At 45.3% G+C, this 14946-nt stretch overlaps 1 protein-coding gene across 2 annotated transcripts; it reads right to left on the bottom strand.

Moving 5' to 3' along the window:
* Positions 1-3239: 3239 nt before the first annotated feature.
* Positions 3240-12695, bottom strand: gask1b (golgi associated kinase 1B). Of its 2 annotated transcripts, none has more exons than XM_048263764.1 (4): positions 11382-12695; positions 9998-10212; positions 7661-7887; positions 3240-4582 (listed from the first exon to the last, which is right to left on the bottom strand). In XM_048263764.1, the coding sequence occupies exons 1-4, from the start codon at positions 12283-12285 to the stop codon at positions 4378-4380; spliced, it is 1551 nt and encodes a 516-aa protein (XP_048119721.1). In that variant the 5' UTR covers positions 12286-12695; the 3' UTR covers positions 3240-4377. The 2 variants fall into 2 exon arrangements, with proteins under 2 accessions (XP_048119721.1, XP_048119722.1); XM_048263765.1 differs by having other exon boundaries at positions 9998-10209.
* Positions 12696-14946: the final 2251 nt, after the last annotated feature.

The following is a 14946-nucleotide window of genomic DNA, read 5'->3' as shown; positions in this document are numbered from 1 at the left end:
ATAGTTGCTGCTCTGTTAAGGTATTTCTGTCCCTCCCAAACTGCATTGAAATGGTATGTTTAGCAGCCAGAATTTGAGAAATCACCGACCCCCCTCTAACAGGAACCCCCCCCCCCGAAAAAAAAAATGCCTGATTGTGCCCCCTCTGAATTTTGCCTTGCATGACGTCCCTGCACACATACACACACACAATACATAGAGAAACAAACTAACAAACTACAAATTCACACACAGAGACATACAAATCAACTTATCATTACAGAAGTGTGTTGCACACACACACACACTCATGCACACACATACACACACATACACACTCACCAGCCTTGTTAATCTTTCCATCTTGCATTCCGTCAATCTTGGCATATCCATCTACCACCCAGGTGAGATGTGGGGTTGCTATGACAGCGACCTGTGACCTACAGCAGGCTAGTCAGTGACAGCGCTCTGCCGTGCTACATTCCTCTCCTCTCAGATCGTACAGGGGGAGCACTCGTGGCCAAGGGAGTGGTGTTCAGAGAATAAACCACACATTAATAAAGGCTAATACACGTTGTACATGTGTGTGTGTGTGTGTGTGTGTGTGTGTGTGTGTGAAAGAGTGGGAAAGTCTAAGATGGCTGCGAAAAGCTGTTCAGTTCATTGAACTGTGTGTGTGTGTGTGTTTGGCTGAGTGTACTGACATGTTGTAAAATGTAGAAAGGTGCAGAAGCACATCAAAGCTGCTCAAGAACTAATACTGTGTATGTGTGTGTGTGTGTAGGTCTCTGTGTGTTTCTGTGTGTGTGTGTGTGTGTGTGTGTGTGTGTGTGTGTGTGTGTGTGTGTGTGTGTGTGCGTGTGTGTCTCATGAGCAGCCCCAGAGAGAGAGAAGGAAAAGGCCTGTCATGCGTGTAGACTGGAGGTGAGGTTATTATGCGAGCTGGCCTGGAATAAATGCCTCCTCTGTTTGGATGCACAAGCTCAAATGGGCTGATCCACAGCAGGCCTCCTCCACTCCAACTCCTCTGCATTCAGTCATCAGATCATGTGTAGTCTACCTCAACACTGACATACACTTCAGCCCTCTTACTATCTGGTACGGTACTGAAACGTTCTGTTTGGTCACACCTGGTACGGTACTAAAGCTTTCCGTTTGGTCACACCTGGCACGGTACTAAAGCGTTCCGTTTGGTCACACCTGGCACGGTACTGAAACGTTCCGTTTGGTCACATCTGGTACGGTACTGAAGTGTTCAGTTTGGTCACACCTGGTACGGTACTAAAGCGTTCCGTTTGCACAGCGTCTGCTACAACAGTTATCTTCTACTGTCATCAATGGAACTGGCTTCACCAGACAGGATAGCGGTGTGTACGTTCCAAAAAATTACACCAGTCTTCTAAAACTACAAATAGTCCATCTCTCATGTTACAGGTTAACGATGATATATGTTGCTACGCGATATCCTCTCTGACGGGTGAGGAATGTGAGAAGAAACCTTATTTTTGAATAAATCTTTCTCGATTCCTCTATCTGTTTGTCTATCTCTCTCTCTGCTCCTGAGACAAGTAAAGAGTGTACATCCTGCTCATCTATCATTTCCTGTGGTCATAAGAGTACAGGAATAGGGGTCGAGCCTGACATCCCGTCAGTGTGTGTGCAACTTCCTTCCTCCAAGAGCTCTACAGCAGGACGGAGTGCCAGAGGTAGGAATTAGATTAGATTAAACTTTATTGTCATTGTGCAGAATACAAGTACAGAGCCAACAAAATGCCGTCATAGAGTGATACCAGGAGCGAGCCACTGTGGACACTTGTTTGGATCTGCACGCACGCTGCTGAAGGCTTCTTGATAAAACACCGTTTTGCTGTGTGTGTTGTCACTTCACCAGATATGGGCACAATGGGCCTGACCAAGACTCATTCCATTTCCAGCTGTGTGTATGGGACTCACAGGTCTTCTACAGTGTGCAACATCTCTCTTCTGCGCTCCTCAGTAACTCAGCCCTGCGCTCCTCAGCCCTGCGCTCCTCAGTAACTCAGCCCTGCACTCCTCAGCCCTGCGCTCCTCAGTAACTCAGCCCTGCACTCCTCAGCCCTGCGCTCCTCAGTAACTCAGCCCTGCACTCCTCAGTAACTCAGCCCTGCACTCCTCAGCCCTGCACTCCTCAGCCCTGCGCTCCTCAGTAACTCAGCCCTGCGCTCCTCAGCCCTGCGCTCCTCAGTAACTCAGCCCTGCGCTCCTCAGTAACTCAGCCACTAAATCTGCTACAACACCAGCTCCATTAAAGAATCCAGGTCATTTCCAATTATCACAGCCGGGCGCCTGGTGCTTGTGTGCGTGTAAGTTCATGCAGCATTTTCATGTTCATGCATGTTTGTGTGCACATAGGTGTATCTGTGTGTAACCACAACAGTGTGTGTGTGTATGAATGCATTTGTATATGTGTGTGTGTGTGTTTCTAAACACATGTGCCAGAGTGCATGAGTGAGTCTATGCAAACTTGGCTGTCAAATGTGTTTATGTGTGTGATGTGTGTGTGTGTGAGAGAGAGGGAGAGAAACTGGGCTTTTTCACACCACTGAAATGAGAGCAACAGGCATGCCAACATAAGAAAAGAAGAGGGAAGAGAATATGAGAGTGAAGGAGAGACAGAGACAGGAGGAATTACACGGTAACGGTAGATGAGAAATGAAGAGAGAGAAAGCATGAGGGATGGAGAAAGTGAAAAAGAAAGAGCTTGAGAATGAGACAGAGAATGAAAGAGAGAGAGAGAGAGAGACTGAGTGTGTGGAGCAGACAAAATGAGGTTGAGAGGTTGGCCCTGTGGCACTCAGACAGAAATAGTGCTGCCTGCCTTCCTTACAAAAACAAGCAGCACAGCTATTTCCACCGCCTCTCCACTAAGACAGGTCCTCAGAGGTTAAACCAACAGGACACACGCACACACACAGATACACACACATTAGCCCCTGTACTCACACCCAAGCCATGCTCTCAACACACACACACAAACCATGTTCTCACTTATTCTCATGTTCTCACACGCACACACACACAGCTACATCCATGATGTGTCGTAGAGGAGATCCACAGTCTGATCCCACGAACGGCAGATCTACCTTAAACCCCAGGGCAGGGTGTGTTGACATGACACGCTGTGGACTTGCTAAGTGTTTTCTTTTCTGTGGAGACTGACGTTGGTTGTGTAGAATTGGTGACAGTGTTTACTGCTGGAAAGATCTCACAGCAAGCATACATCATTGTACACAAATTTTTATTTTGATTTGCAATACTATACTTATGACAAAAACATTGAAACTGATATTTTAAGTCAAACAATAGCAAAACACCATGTACAACTGATGATGTTCATAAGAGGCTGGCATCGCCAGAATGGGATACAAGCTATCCGTGGCTCAGAACTCAAAGGGACACTTCAACTAAACTTATGATCACAGTTCAAATCAACCATGGTGGTGTCACATGACACAGAGACATGGGCTAGCAGTGAGTGCTTTCAGTCATACATGGGTTTATTAAGATAGGAGCACAGACACCCCTGTGCTCTACAAACTCAAAGGGCCCATCTGTACACAAATAAATAAATAAAACATACTTTCACGACCGCTTTTAGAAAATGCAAGGACTGTGTAAATGCCATAATTATGTATCTGATTAATTAATCTTTGGGTGGTGCATCTATAAAGGGTTTTTTGTTCCACTGAAGCTGTGTGACTTGACAAATCAAACACTTCTAATGACATGATGCTCTGAAATATGTGATTTACCAGAACTCTGTAAAACAGCATAAATGTTACATTGACAACATAATGATACCAGTGGAAGCTATTATGTTATGTGATTTCTGTAGAAAAGTGGAAAATTGTCATATAAAGTGTCTTGGTTTATGAATAACATGGTGAACAGTATAAATAATATTGTGGTGGTACATATGAGAAGATATGACTGTGTGTGTGTGTGTGTGACTGTGTGTGTGTGTGTGTGTGTGTGAGAGAGTGTGGGTACATATGAGAAAATGTGACTGAAATGCCAAAGAGAGGCTCTTCATGAGTATGAATTAGCAGGGAGGGGGCATGCTGGGCAGATGTGGTGGGTAATGGTTATACACAAACACATGGTTAAACACAGAGACATGGTCGTATGATATGGGCTGGAGGAAAAAGCTGTATAAAATGATCTGGAGCTCAGCTGAGGCAAACTAAATTGGCAGATATCCAGACAGAATATGCAGACATGCTGAAAGGCAAAACGTATAGGTGTGTTTTCTACAGATACCACTACTGTATGTTAAAAACTGAGAGAGAATATGGCTATGACCGTATGTGTGTGTGTGTGTGTGCGTGTGTGTGTACTCGTGCATATTTGTGGTCCTTGTTACTTCATTGGGATGACTTTAATCCCATGTGCGTTGATGTAGGTGAGCAGAATGTTGGCGCGCCTCTCAATCACGTCAATGAGTTTGTCGATGCCCTGCCGGCCACCCTGACTCTCCCAGTACACCTGATCCAGGAACAGGGACTGCAGCAGCCTCTCTCTCAAACGGTGTCCTCTCAACACGGACACCGCCTGGTCTGGGAACCTGAGAGAGAGAGAAATAGAGGGCGAGACATATAAATAATGCTGTTAACTGGCTTATATCATGACGGACTATGCATCTACTGAAAGGCAAAACATATATGGCCTTCATGCAGACATCATGCAGCTACTGAAAGCTACTGAAATGCCCTTTACAGACATCATGCAGATACTGAAAGCTCCTGAAATGCCCTTTACAGACATCATAGAGCTGGTAAAGCTATGTAGATTCACATGTAGAGGATTGACATGCATTTGCATCTCCTGAACGGTTTTGCCCTAAAGAGCACTCATTGAACGCTCTTGGAAACTACATGTTCAGAACATATGGGTGCATGGGTGGAAGCACATGGTGATGTTAGCAGGGTAGGAATTTCATGGCGGCCACGACGGCCATGGCCGTCTTTGCCCCTTGCGTTGGCCATGATGCCCCTTTGAAAATCAGAGGTTTACAGGCCACTGTGGCCTTGGTGCCCCCTTCTTTCAATATTCTGGTTTGCGTCCGACTAATAGCGTATTTTATTAGCCTATGGCCTGACAAAATAATCTTAGCATTCACAGCGCAAATTAATGTAGTCTTTATGCAGTGGAGAAAGTGACAGCATACGGCAAGAAAGAAAGTCGCCCAGATTCACCCATTCTTCTCAGTTTAACTACAGTACTGTGGCAGCCTACTCATCATACAAACATCACAAGTATCACATCACATGAAAGAGCTTTTTCTCAGCTTGTAAACGATGTTAGCCGTTTGGTGAACGGTTCGCGAGACAAATAAATACTATGATTAAATTGAATAATAAATTCTAGGTTCTGCGCCTATCTCCCTACCCATTTATCTTGGTGGAATACTTCACGAACCCTTCGTTCAAAACATGGCAAACCATATACCAAAATAAACAGCAGACCTTACCGAACATGAAGGTTTAAAGCAGTCCCCTGTACAGTTAGCCGTTCCAGAGTAATCCGGTTAAATTGAATTTGCAGCAAATTTCGACATGCATGTCTCCAAATTTGGGCTTTAAGTTTCACGTGTTTTTCGACGTGATTTTATAACAGGCCAAATACAAAATGTAAATGTTACAAATATCGCCTAGATGTCGGTAAATATTAAAATCAGAGGATATACAGCTGACTAAGAGTTTGTTAAAGTAGCCTTAATGATCACAAAATGCTAAGCATGCATCTAGGCTATTTGAGTTTCTTAAAGCTAAGCTGTGCTTAAATTGTTCAATACATGATTTCATAACAGGTCAAATATAAAGTAAATGTTAAATATAGCCTAGATATGTAAGGGATAATGTATAGAACGCCGGTCATTGTCGGGAGATAGGGACTCTATACGAACCGGACCCCGACACGCAGCGGAGGGGTCTTGTTCCGCCCTGAAGGGACCTATCTCCCGACAATGACCGGCGTTCTATACATTATCCCGCTTATTACACGGCTATTTACCAAAACGACACAATAAACTCCCTATACGATATGACTCTTTAGCCTACATAGCCTAGGCTATAGCCTATTTGTTACCGTTTCATCATGGCTTTTGCTGAGAAACAAATAGTTCGCAACAACACACGCTGAACTTGAATCAAACATTCTTTAGAACACAGCTGATCAACCGTCTGCTTTCACTTTTGAATGAAGTTCCAATTCTTGCGTAGTGATATGAAAGAATTGACTTAGAAGCACAAAGCCCATTTTCCTTGACAGCGGTCTGTTATACTTAGCAACGGTCTGTTATTCAGAATTAGCAGACCGCCGAACGTTGGGAAGGCCCATTCAAGTGAATGGAGCATTCTGCAGCACTATGAAGAGCCGTGTAATAACTGTAAATATTAGATAATCAGATGATTTACAGTTCTATGTAATATGTCATGTTTCATGTTTTTGTAATGTTTCATACAGTGATGCAGGTCTACTGCTGTGAATAGGCTAAATACAATTTTGATAATTTTTAGAGCCTACTACTGTATAGTTAACTTTGGCCTTTGTGCCCTGACATGTGGCCTTTGTGCCCCCCACCAAATATGTCCAACTGAAGGCCAAGTGGCCTTGCCCCTAAAATGGTGAAATTCCAAGCCTGGACGTTAGTATGCACTGTGTGTGTGTGTGTGTGTGTGTGTGTGTGTGTGCATGCGGAGTGTGTGGTGTGTGTGGTGTGTGCGTTGTGTATTTGTGTGTGTGTGTGTGTGTTGTGTGTCTGTGTGTGTCGTCCTCATGTGAAAGTCGTCTCTCTCCATGCTTGTGTGACAGCTGAGCTCGTGTGTGTCACGTCACTGATCCCCGATCCTGCGTGAGTCCCCCAGTCCTGCCACTGTGCTATGCCCCGCTGATTTACTGACCACAGAAGAGGCACTATGGATGTGCCGGAGTGGAACATGCTACTACGGATGAAGGGGCGAAACATCAGTAGGGCCACCTGAGCCGGTAAGTTTATATCTCATAACATACGCATTGGAATGTTCCCACGAGTCCAGAGCCAAGGCAAACTCACACACATCCTCATGGGGCTCACCTAGAGTGTGACTGGGTTTTTGATTATCTTAAAGTGTGAGAATTAATTGTGAGAATTTAGGATTTTGGGTTTTTGATCATTATAAAGTGTGAGAATTTAGGATTTTGGGTTTTTGATCATTATAAAGTGTGAGAATTTAGGATTTGGGGTTTTTGATCATTATAAAAGTGTGAGAATTTAGGGTTTCTACCCAGTAACGCGCTACAGCATGAGGGAGATAAAAGTCCTCCCTCAGGGAACTTATGTTACCACGGTTACCACCACTCTCTGCTGTTAGATGACCAGTCCTCCCTCAGAGAACTTCTGTTACCACGGTTACCACCGGTCTCTGCTGTTAGATGACACGTCCTCCCTCAGGAACTTCCAGCAGTCAGAGGGAAAAGCATGCTCTGCTAACATGGGAAAAATATGGAGTATACTGTACCTTTGTGCCTAATGGCATTTGTCCTTTTGCCAAAATCATATTATGACTTACATAATCATAACACTTGGGGTGCTGACTCTTCAGAGACACTTTCTCTTTTTACATGCTGGCAGGACATGACAGTGACCCCTACTGACACTTACTCCTTGATTCCCACAAGCAGCCTGAAGTCCAGGTTGTCTACGTCTCGGTCAAAGAAGCCCTTGTTGTTAACGAACACCATGTGCCTGCGGTCGTGCTTGCGGTGGACAATGTGGGCCAGTTCAACCCCGTCGGAGTCGGCACATTTCTGGTGGTGTCCCAGCTGCACACATGAATCCTCAGGCCGGGGTCTGAACCCACAGCAGCCCCTGTCCAGGCGGCCGTCCACCTGCAGCAGAGAGAAGGGGGACATCGTCAACACCGCAAACACACACACACACACACACACACACACACACACACACACACACACACACACACACAACACACACACACACAGCACACACACACACACAGCACACACACACACACACACACACACACACACACACACACACACACACACACACACAGACACCTGCCAGGCGGCCGTCCACCTGCAGCAGAGAGAAGGGGGGCATCGTCAACACTCTGGCTCTTCAAGAAGAGTTTCACACAGTGCACGGGATAAAGTGCATGTGTTGGTCACTTATTTGGACCAAAGAAGCTCAGTTTAGCTGTTTCCAACAGACCAGCTTGGTTACCTTAATGGCTGAGAAAGCCCTATCAGGGTTTCAGTTCATTCTGGATCCAGGCAAGATGACATAATATGTGAATAATACGCCAGAATTGGAAATCATTAGTAGATTCCTCTCATCAAGCTTATGGCGAATTACATTCTCCTGGGCACATTGCATACTGTATGTTATGACATTGTTATTTCAAATTTGTGTTTTTGCATGCATTTCTTGACAGACATGATGGGACATGTTGAATGTGCAAGGGTTTTCCTTCTCAGACATACAGTAGATCGAGTAGGCTACTGTCCCCAAAATAAGTTATGTTTATGTTTGAGGCAAAACTCCTTATTCAAAGTTCACTTGAGTTCTGGATTAGTTGTAATCCTGGTCTGGGAAGCTTGCCCAGTGGGGGAGGGCCTCTTACTACAGGTCACTGACTTCGAGTTTAGAAAAAGAAATCATCAAATAAAATAATATGGTCCCAATTCCCAACAATGTGTGTGAACTCAAAGCTTCTCACAATCCAAGAGAACTCGCACACCTTATGGATTGTGGGACTTTAAGACAATGGAACTAACGCACCGGTCAGGCCTTGAGTTGTTGGCGCGATACCCTATCTGCTGTTTTCCTAAATGGTAGATTCGAAAATGCCAACCAGACGCATGGGCAAAAAGCTAATTCACACTAAAACTAACCCATTTTATTAAATCTCACTCACTTTCCCTGCCAGTCAGATCTTAACAAATCCTTATACATCAAACTTTCTGTCACCTGCTCACACACTCCAGTGCCAAAATATGTCTTTATTGAGCAGCACCAACACAAATACAGTTCAATCACAGTCTACGCAGTGGTGGCTGAAGGGTGTGCTGGGTTGTATTGAAAACACTGGAATCTAATGGAGTCCAATGTCAAAAGTGGAGTGCGCTACACTCATGTCGGTACGTGTGTGGAGTGCGCTATACACTCATGTTGGCGGCTTGGCGTGTGTGTGTGAGTGTTTGGTATTTTAAGCCCCCAACGTCGTCTTCCAGGCTGCAATGCATGGAAGGCACTAGAGTTAGAGTTAGGGTTATGGTTAAGGTTAGGGTTAGGTGTCTTGAAGTCGACGGTCGCAGCGCTGCCTTGAAGTCGATGGTGGGGGCTTAAAACACCATCGAGCATACAGTATGTGTGGAGTGCGCTATACACTCATGTTGGCGCGTGTGTGTGGAGTGCGCTACACTGATGTTGGCGCGTGTGTGTATGGAGTGCGCTACACTGATGTTGGCGCGTGTGTGTGTGGAGTGCGCTACACTCATGTTGGCGTGTGTGTGTGTGGAGTGCGCTACACTCATGTTGGCGCGTGTTTGTTGGTGTGTGTGTGTGGAGTGCGCTACACTCATGTTGCCGTGTGTTTGTTGGTGCGTGTGTGTGGAGTGCGCTACACTCATGTTGCCGCGTGTTTGTTGGTGCGCGTGTGTGGAGTGCGCTACAGTCATGTTGGCGCGCGCGTGTGTGTGGAGTGCGCTACACTAATGTTGGCGTGTGTGTGGAGGGCGCTACACTCATGTTGGCGCGTGTGTGTGTGGAGTGTGCTACACTCATGTTGGCGCGTGTGTGTGTTGGCGTGGAGTGCGCTACACTAATATTGCCACGTGTGTGTAGAGTGCGCTACACTCATGTTGCCGCGTGTGTGTGGAGTGTGCTACACTCATGTTGCCGTGTGTGTGTGTTGGCGCACGTGTGGAGTGCGCTATACACTCATGTTGCCGCATGTGTGTGAAGCCATTACTGTACCTGCAGCAGGAAGTCAAAGAGGGCCAGTTTGCTCCACTCATAGTGGTGTATGTCGGTGCACCCCCACTCCGGTTTTGGGGGGACCCCCTTGAGCCAGCAGCGGTGCTTGAGGAGGCGCTGGTAGGAGCCCCAGGTCAGACGGGGGGGCGGCTGGCTGGAGTTCCCCACAGTGCTGAGGGAGGGGTCCCACAGCACAACGGGGCAGGGCCGGTCTTCTGGGACAGGATGACAGCCGTTAAAGAGGCGGACACAGCTGCAAAAACCCCATCACCACATCTAGCATCCATAATAAAAGGCATCTGACTTCAAAGGGGGCAGGACAACAACAGATAAACAATAAACATGCAACACACCTTGCACTGATGAAAGGCATAAGAAAGGCATCTGACATATGGAAGATGAATGGCACTCAACATAATAAGATAAATGTTATTTACAATCTTTCTGAATTCTCGTTAATACCACATGCTGCTCTTGTTCACTGAACATAATAAAATAAAAAATGCCAAGTCTGCTGTGTCCTGTGTCCAACTTGTGTCACGAATGCTGTAGAGAAGCTGCCATTTGACACCTAAGTGGCCGAGTTAGTGCAAGCTAAATGACAAGGTCAAGGTCACATGCCCAGAGAGCAGCAGAATGACCTCTAAGCATTATCTCAGACAATTCTAAGGCAACAAGTCAATTCTCACCTAATTAGGCTTATGGGCCTATTGATAAGAGACATGGTGCATGTTGACATGAGTCATGACAGACTAAAACACAGCCTATTTCACAGTTATAACAAGGATGTGAATGCTTTGCACAAGCATTGGCAATATCATGGCTTGAAAACCATGAAGGCATATCGCTCAGGACTTTGTTATCTGGTGGTGCCAAAAGTCTGAGGTGAAATACCATGTTTGGAAAATGCATAATGCCACACAATGGCATTTTCTGTTTGTATCTACATTCCACAGGTAAATATTAAAAGAGTTCAGATGAAAAACCCTCTAAATCCGTCTGACCACTTTTCTTTTAAATGAGCATTTAAAATCAGGCTCCTATAGGTTTTTGCCTAGAAATTGATATTTCAGACCAGGAAGAGAGTGGTATTTAGTTGGTTTTGATTATTTAATTATTTGATTAACGTATACTATGTGTGGAGAGCATTTACTCACCATATTTATCTAATTTTTGACGTAGGTGGCATTTTGAGGCTTTTGCATCTGAACCCTTACTTGACAGGACACCGATGGTATGCTAACTAATTAAAGGTTAATGGTACAGTCTTTGCTACCGAAACGACAGTCGCTGTGTAATCTGTATGACCAGTCGACTGCCCATGTCATGTTTGGCTCTCAGTAAAACGTTTCAATGAAAAATTTGGGCCTACAAATGGTCCTACCTTCAAGGTACTGAAATCGCCTGCCAACTGCTGGCAAGCTCATGTTGAGATTCAAGACCCTGTCCAGATGAAAAGCGAATACTTCACACATGTCAATACTTCGTTTGATGACACCACAACGACCCCGGCATTCCTGATCATCGGGGGACCCCTCAGCTGTGCTTTCGAAAAGCAACAAAGGCTGTGATTCTGGCAATTGCACTTTTCCGATGCGCGTAATTGCACTCCCAGCGAGAAAGCGCATAGCATCAATGTCATTTTTGGTTAACCAAGGCGGTGCCTTTTCGCTATAAATCCTAATAGAACTTACAATATCCACTGTATTCAACTTGTGAATTAGTTTACTGTTAAATCCAATGTTTCCAATTTGGCTCCAAGCCGCGTCGTTATCATCATCACGCTTTTCTCCCCTTTCGACCTGTCCCGCTTTGTCAATTGTGGTTTCCAGTCCATTCTGTTCCCAATACTTCACTCTTTTGCCACCTTTTCTTCTTACTTTGGGTCGCACTGTACCCCTTATAATAGCCGGCTTCAGGCGTTTTGTTCTCAACGTTATGTAGACTACGTTGGATCTCGTTGGGTGTGACTCCGAGTCAGGCAAGACTCCTGTGTTTTGTCCTGTTGGAGGTTCGGGTGCTGCGAGCGGGTCATCGTGAAGCACAGAGTATACACCTCTCCCGGTCCGGTATCGTTGGTACTGGTCGAGCCTGCCGTCCGGGGTGTACACTGAGTGTACTCGGTGAAGCGCAAAAACGAAGTATACAAAACATGCAACAGCGACGATGAGATTAAGTCTGGCTGTAGGGTGTCTACGGCAGCAGTTTGATATCCTTACAAAATAGTAGCACATACAGTGAATCAGTGTGTTTCTAATATCCGCTGCGTGAATAAAACTTGTATCCATTTGAACATTCCTCTCCACATGTTTCGCTTCACTTTCGCCGCGTCCTCCGGGTTATAACGCATGTGCCCTGAGTTCCAGGAGTCCGGTACTCTGCTGCCGGTAGTGCGCTTCTGTCCATCTGAGGTGGGAAAACGGAAAGATGTGTCCTATATTGTCAAGCAGACTGTCAGTGGAGCAACAGCAGCTAAACACGGATCAGAACAAGCTGCCACATCAGTCTTGAAGTGTCGCTCGTAGGGAAGGTTAAGCTTATCCTGACTAGATAAAGTGAGAAATAAGTGATGGTAATAGGAGGAAAATAACAAATCGTAGCCTAATCATTCAATGCGCACGTAAAAGAAATATGAAACCTATCTACAGACACGCAAGTGCATACTGGAATAGCCAATCCAGGGACAGCTGCAACAAACTTAAACTCATCTTAAACTGGCGGTTGACATCAAGACGGCATTTGTCTAATGATTTTATGCCATTTCCTTCGGACGACCCCTGCTGGTTCAGGAGATCAGAATAAATTGTCTGCTTTAACTGCATTATTCTATGTTTAACCACAAGCACTTTATTTATTCAACTGCAGCTGACTATGCAGGTGCTTTGTAGGCACCTGCTATTAGGCTATCACAAAATCAACATAGACCTATCTACTAGGAGTATTAGCACGCATTGTTTATTTAATCGGTAACACTACATCTGCAAAACAGATGCACTACATCTGCAAAACAGATGTAGTTAGCAGATGTTTAGGTTACAATAATCAACTGTCTGATATCCTGTCCTGTCTGGAATAGGTTATTCTGATTCCTTAAATGAGCAGGTTTCCAATCTGTGCTGAAAATGACCACTGGGTGTCACCCTAAACTCAATTAAAAGTGTGATGCAAATTTAAGTAAGTATAAGTATGAGTATACTCTTTTGATCCCGTGAGGGAACTTTGGTGTCTGCATTTATCCCAATCCATGAATTACACTCAGCACACAGTGAACACACAGTGAGGTGAAGCACACACTAATCCCGGCGCAGTGAGCTGCCTGCAACAACAGCGCTGCTCGGGGAGCAGTGAGGGGTTAGGTGCCTTGCTCAACCGACAGGCGTAGATTCCACATCTGAAGCATGCTAGTTTAGGCCTGGAAGTCCTTCAGATAGCCCACCATGCTTGCAAAGTCGGACTGCACTTGAAAAGGGGAGAGTAGTCTCATGTAACCGTCTGATGACAGCATCACATTTGTTACAGGTTTCAGTTGGCCTACACATAATAATGTAGCAAATTAATACATTAATCTGCTCAATTAATAAATGCAATGTAAATGTAGACGCCACTTTTCTGGTCTTTAATGTAATTGTCTGGCCCGTGAACTTGGGGATGATACTTCAGAAGAAGAGCCATAAGGTTCCAGCAAGGCTGGTGCTGACAGAATAGGCCACATGACAAGCGCCCTTATACAAGTTATATGACTCAAGAAACTGATGTTTAAAATGTGTAGCCTGCAGTCTATTTAAACCCTTTAACTGCCTGCTCAACCGTTTGGTAGAGGACACTTTAAGACACCATATCTTACCAAAACATTCCAACTGTTTTGAATTTAAACATATGGAGCCACACCACTTGAGTACTACATGTTAATAACAAAATATTTGCTCAATACCCCTGTAATGTCGAAGGCCACACCTTCTCATCATACGCAATTTTGGGCCTACTGGTTAGCGCTTTGGACTTGTAATCGGAGGGTTGCCGGTCCGAACCAGTAGGAACCAGTTCGACCAGTAGGAACGGCTGAAGTGCCCTTGAGCAAGGCACCTAACCCCTCACTGCTCCCGAGCGCCACTGTAGCAGGCAGCTCACTGCGCCGGTCCCAGGGGCCCAAGGGGTCAGGGCATACCTGTCAACACTCCCGTTTTTCCCTCGTCTCGTCGTAAGCAAGCGTGCTAGTTGAATGACCTACTCCAGAACTAGCTGTTGTGAAATTGTTGGGAATTTAATTGATTAACACATCACATAAACTGTTATTGAGTGTTGTTGATACACTGAACTTGTGCCCTCAGAACCAAATCTGACAGCAAGCAGCTTTGGAGTTTTGGAAGTAGGCTGCAGGCAGGCAGCTGGTGGATAGGCTACATAACTGGCATGCGTAAGGTAATGGTAAGGTAAAAGCAACGACCGAAATGCAGTGTTGAAACACGTGTATGAAACGTATTAAATATGCAAACACAGATCCGGTATAAACACTGACATCCCCCCCGAAAAAAATCTCCCGTTGAAAAAATCTCCCGTTGAAACCCAAGCCATTGCATGGAATCATTGCCTCAATATCAACACATCAGGATGTAGGCTATGAATCTGATTGAATTAAAGTATTGGCCATCCCCAAAATGCACCAGAATACAGGATATCACATCAACACACACACATATGCGACAATTAGTGGGGGGCCCTTAATACATCTAGGCCCAGGGGCCCGAAAGTTCATAATCCGTCCATGCTCCAGGCATCCCAAAGTGCTTGGAGGAGAATGCACTGTAGTTTTATGGACTTGTCAGGGACCAATGACCAGGGACCTTGGGGTAGTTTCATGTCTCTGTTGCTGAGATAGTTTTGATCTTCAAAAGGTCAGAATCGCCAAGAATCTTGTTGGGGCTGTTTGCGGCAGTTTCATGTCTCGGTTG

Source organism: Alosa alosa, chromosome 14 (assembly GCF_017589495.1).
Source record: "Alosa alosa isolate M-15738 ecotype Scorff River chromosome 14, AALO_Geno_1.1, whole genome shotgun sequence".
NCBI classification, from domain to species: Eukaryota; Metazoa; Chordata; class Actinopteri; order Clupeiformes; family Clupeidae; genus Alosa; species Alosa alosa.
This window is presented reverse-complemented; position numbering and strand designations above follow the sequence as displayed.

Excerpts from the sequence above, each read along its gene's own strand:
- gask1b (XM_048263764.1), bottom strand. The coding sequence starts at position 12,285 with ATGGATACAAGTTTTATTCACGCAGCGGATATTAGAAACACACTGATT. Across the intron at positions 10,213-11,381 it reads GCGATTTCAGTACCTTGAAG|AAGACCGGCCCTGCCCCGTT; the intron begins GTAGGACCATTT and ends ATCCTGTCCCAG. Across the intron at positions 4,583-7,660 it reads CTGCTTGTGGGAATCAAGGA|GTTCCCAGACCAGGCGGTGT; the intron begins GTAAGTGTCAGT and ends TCTCTCTCTCAG.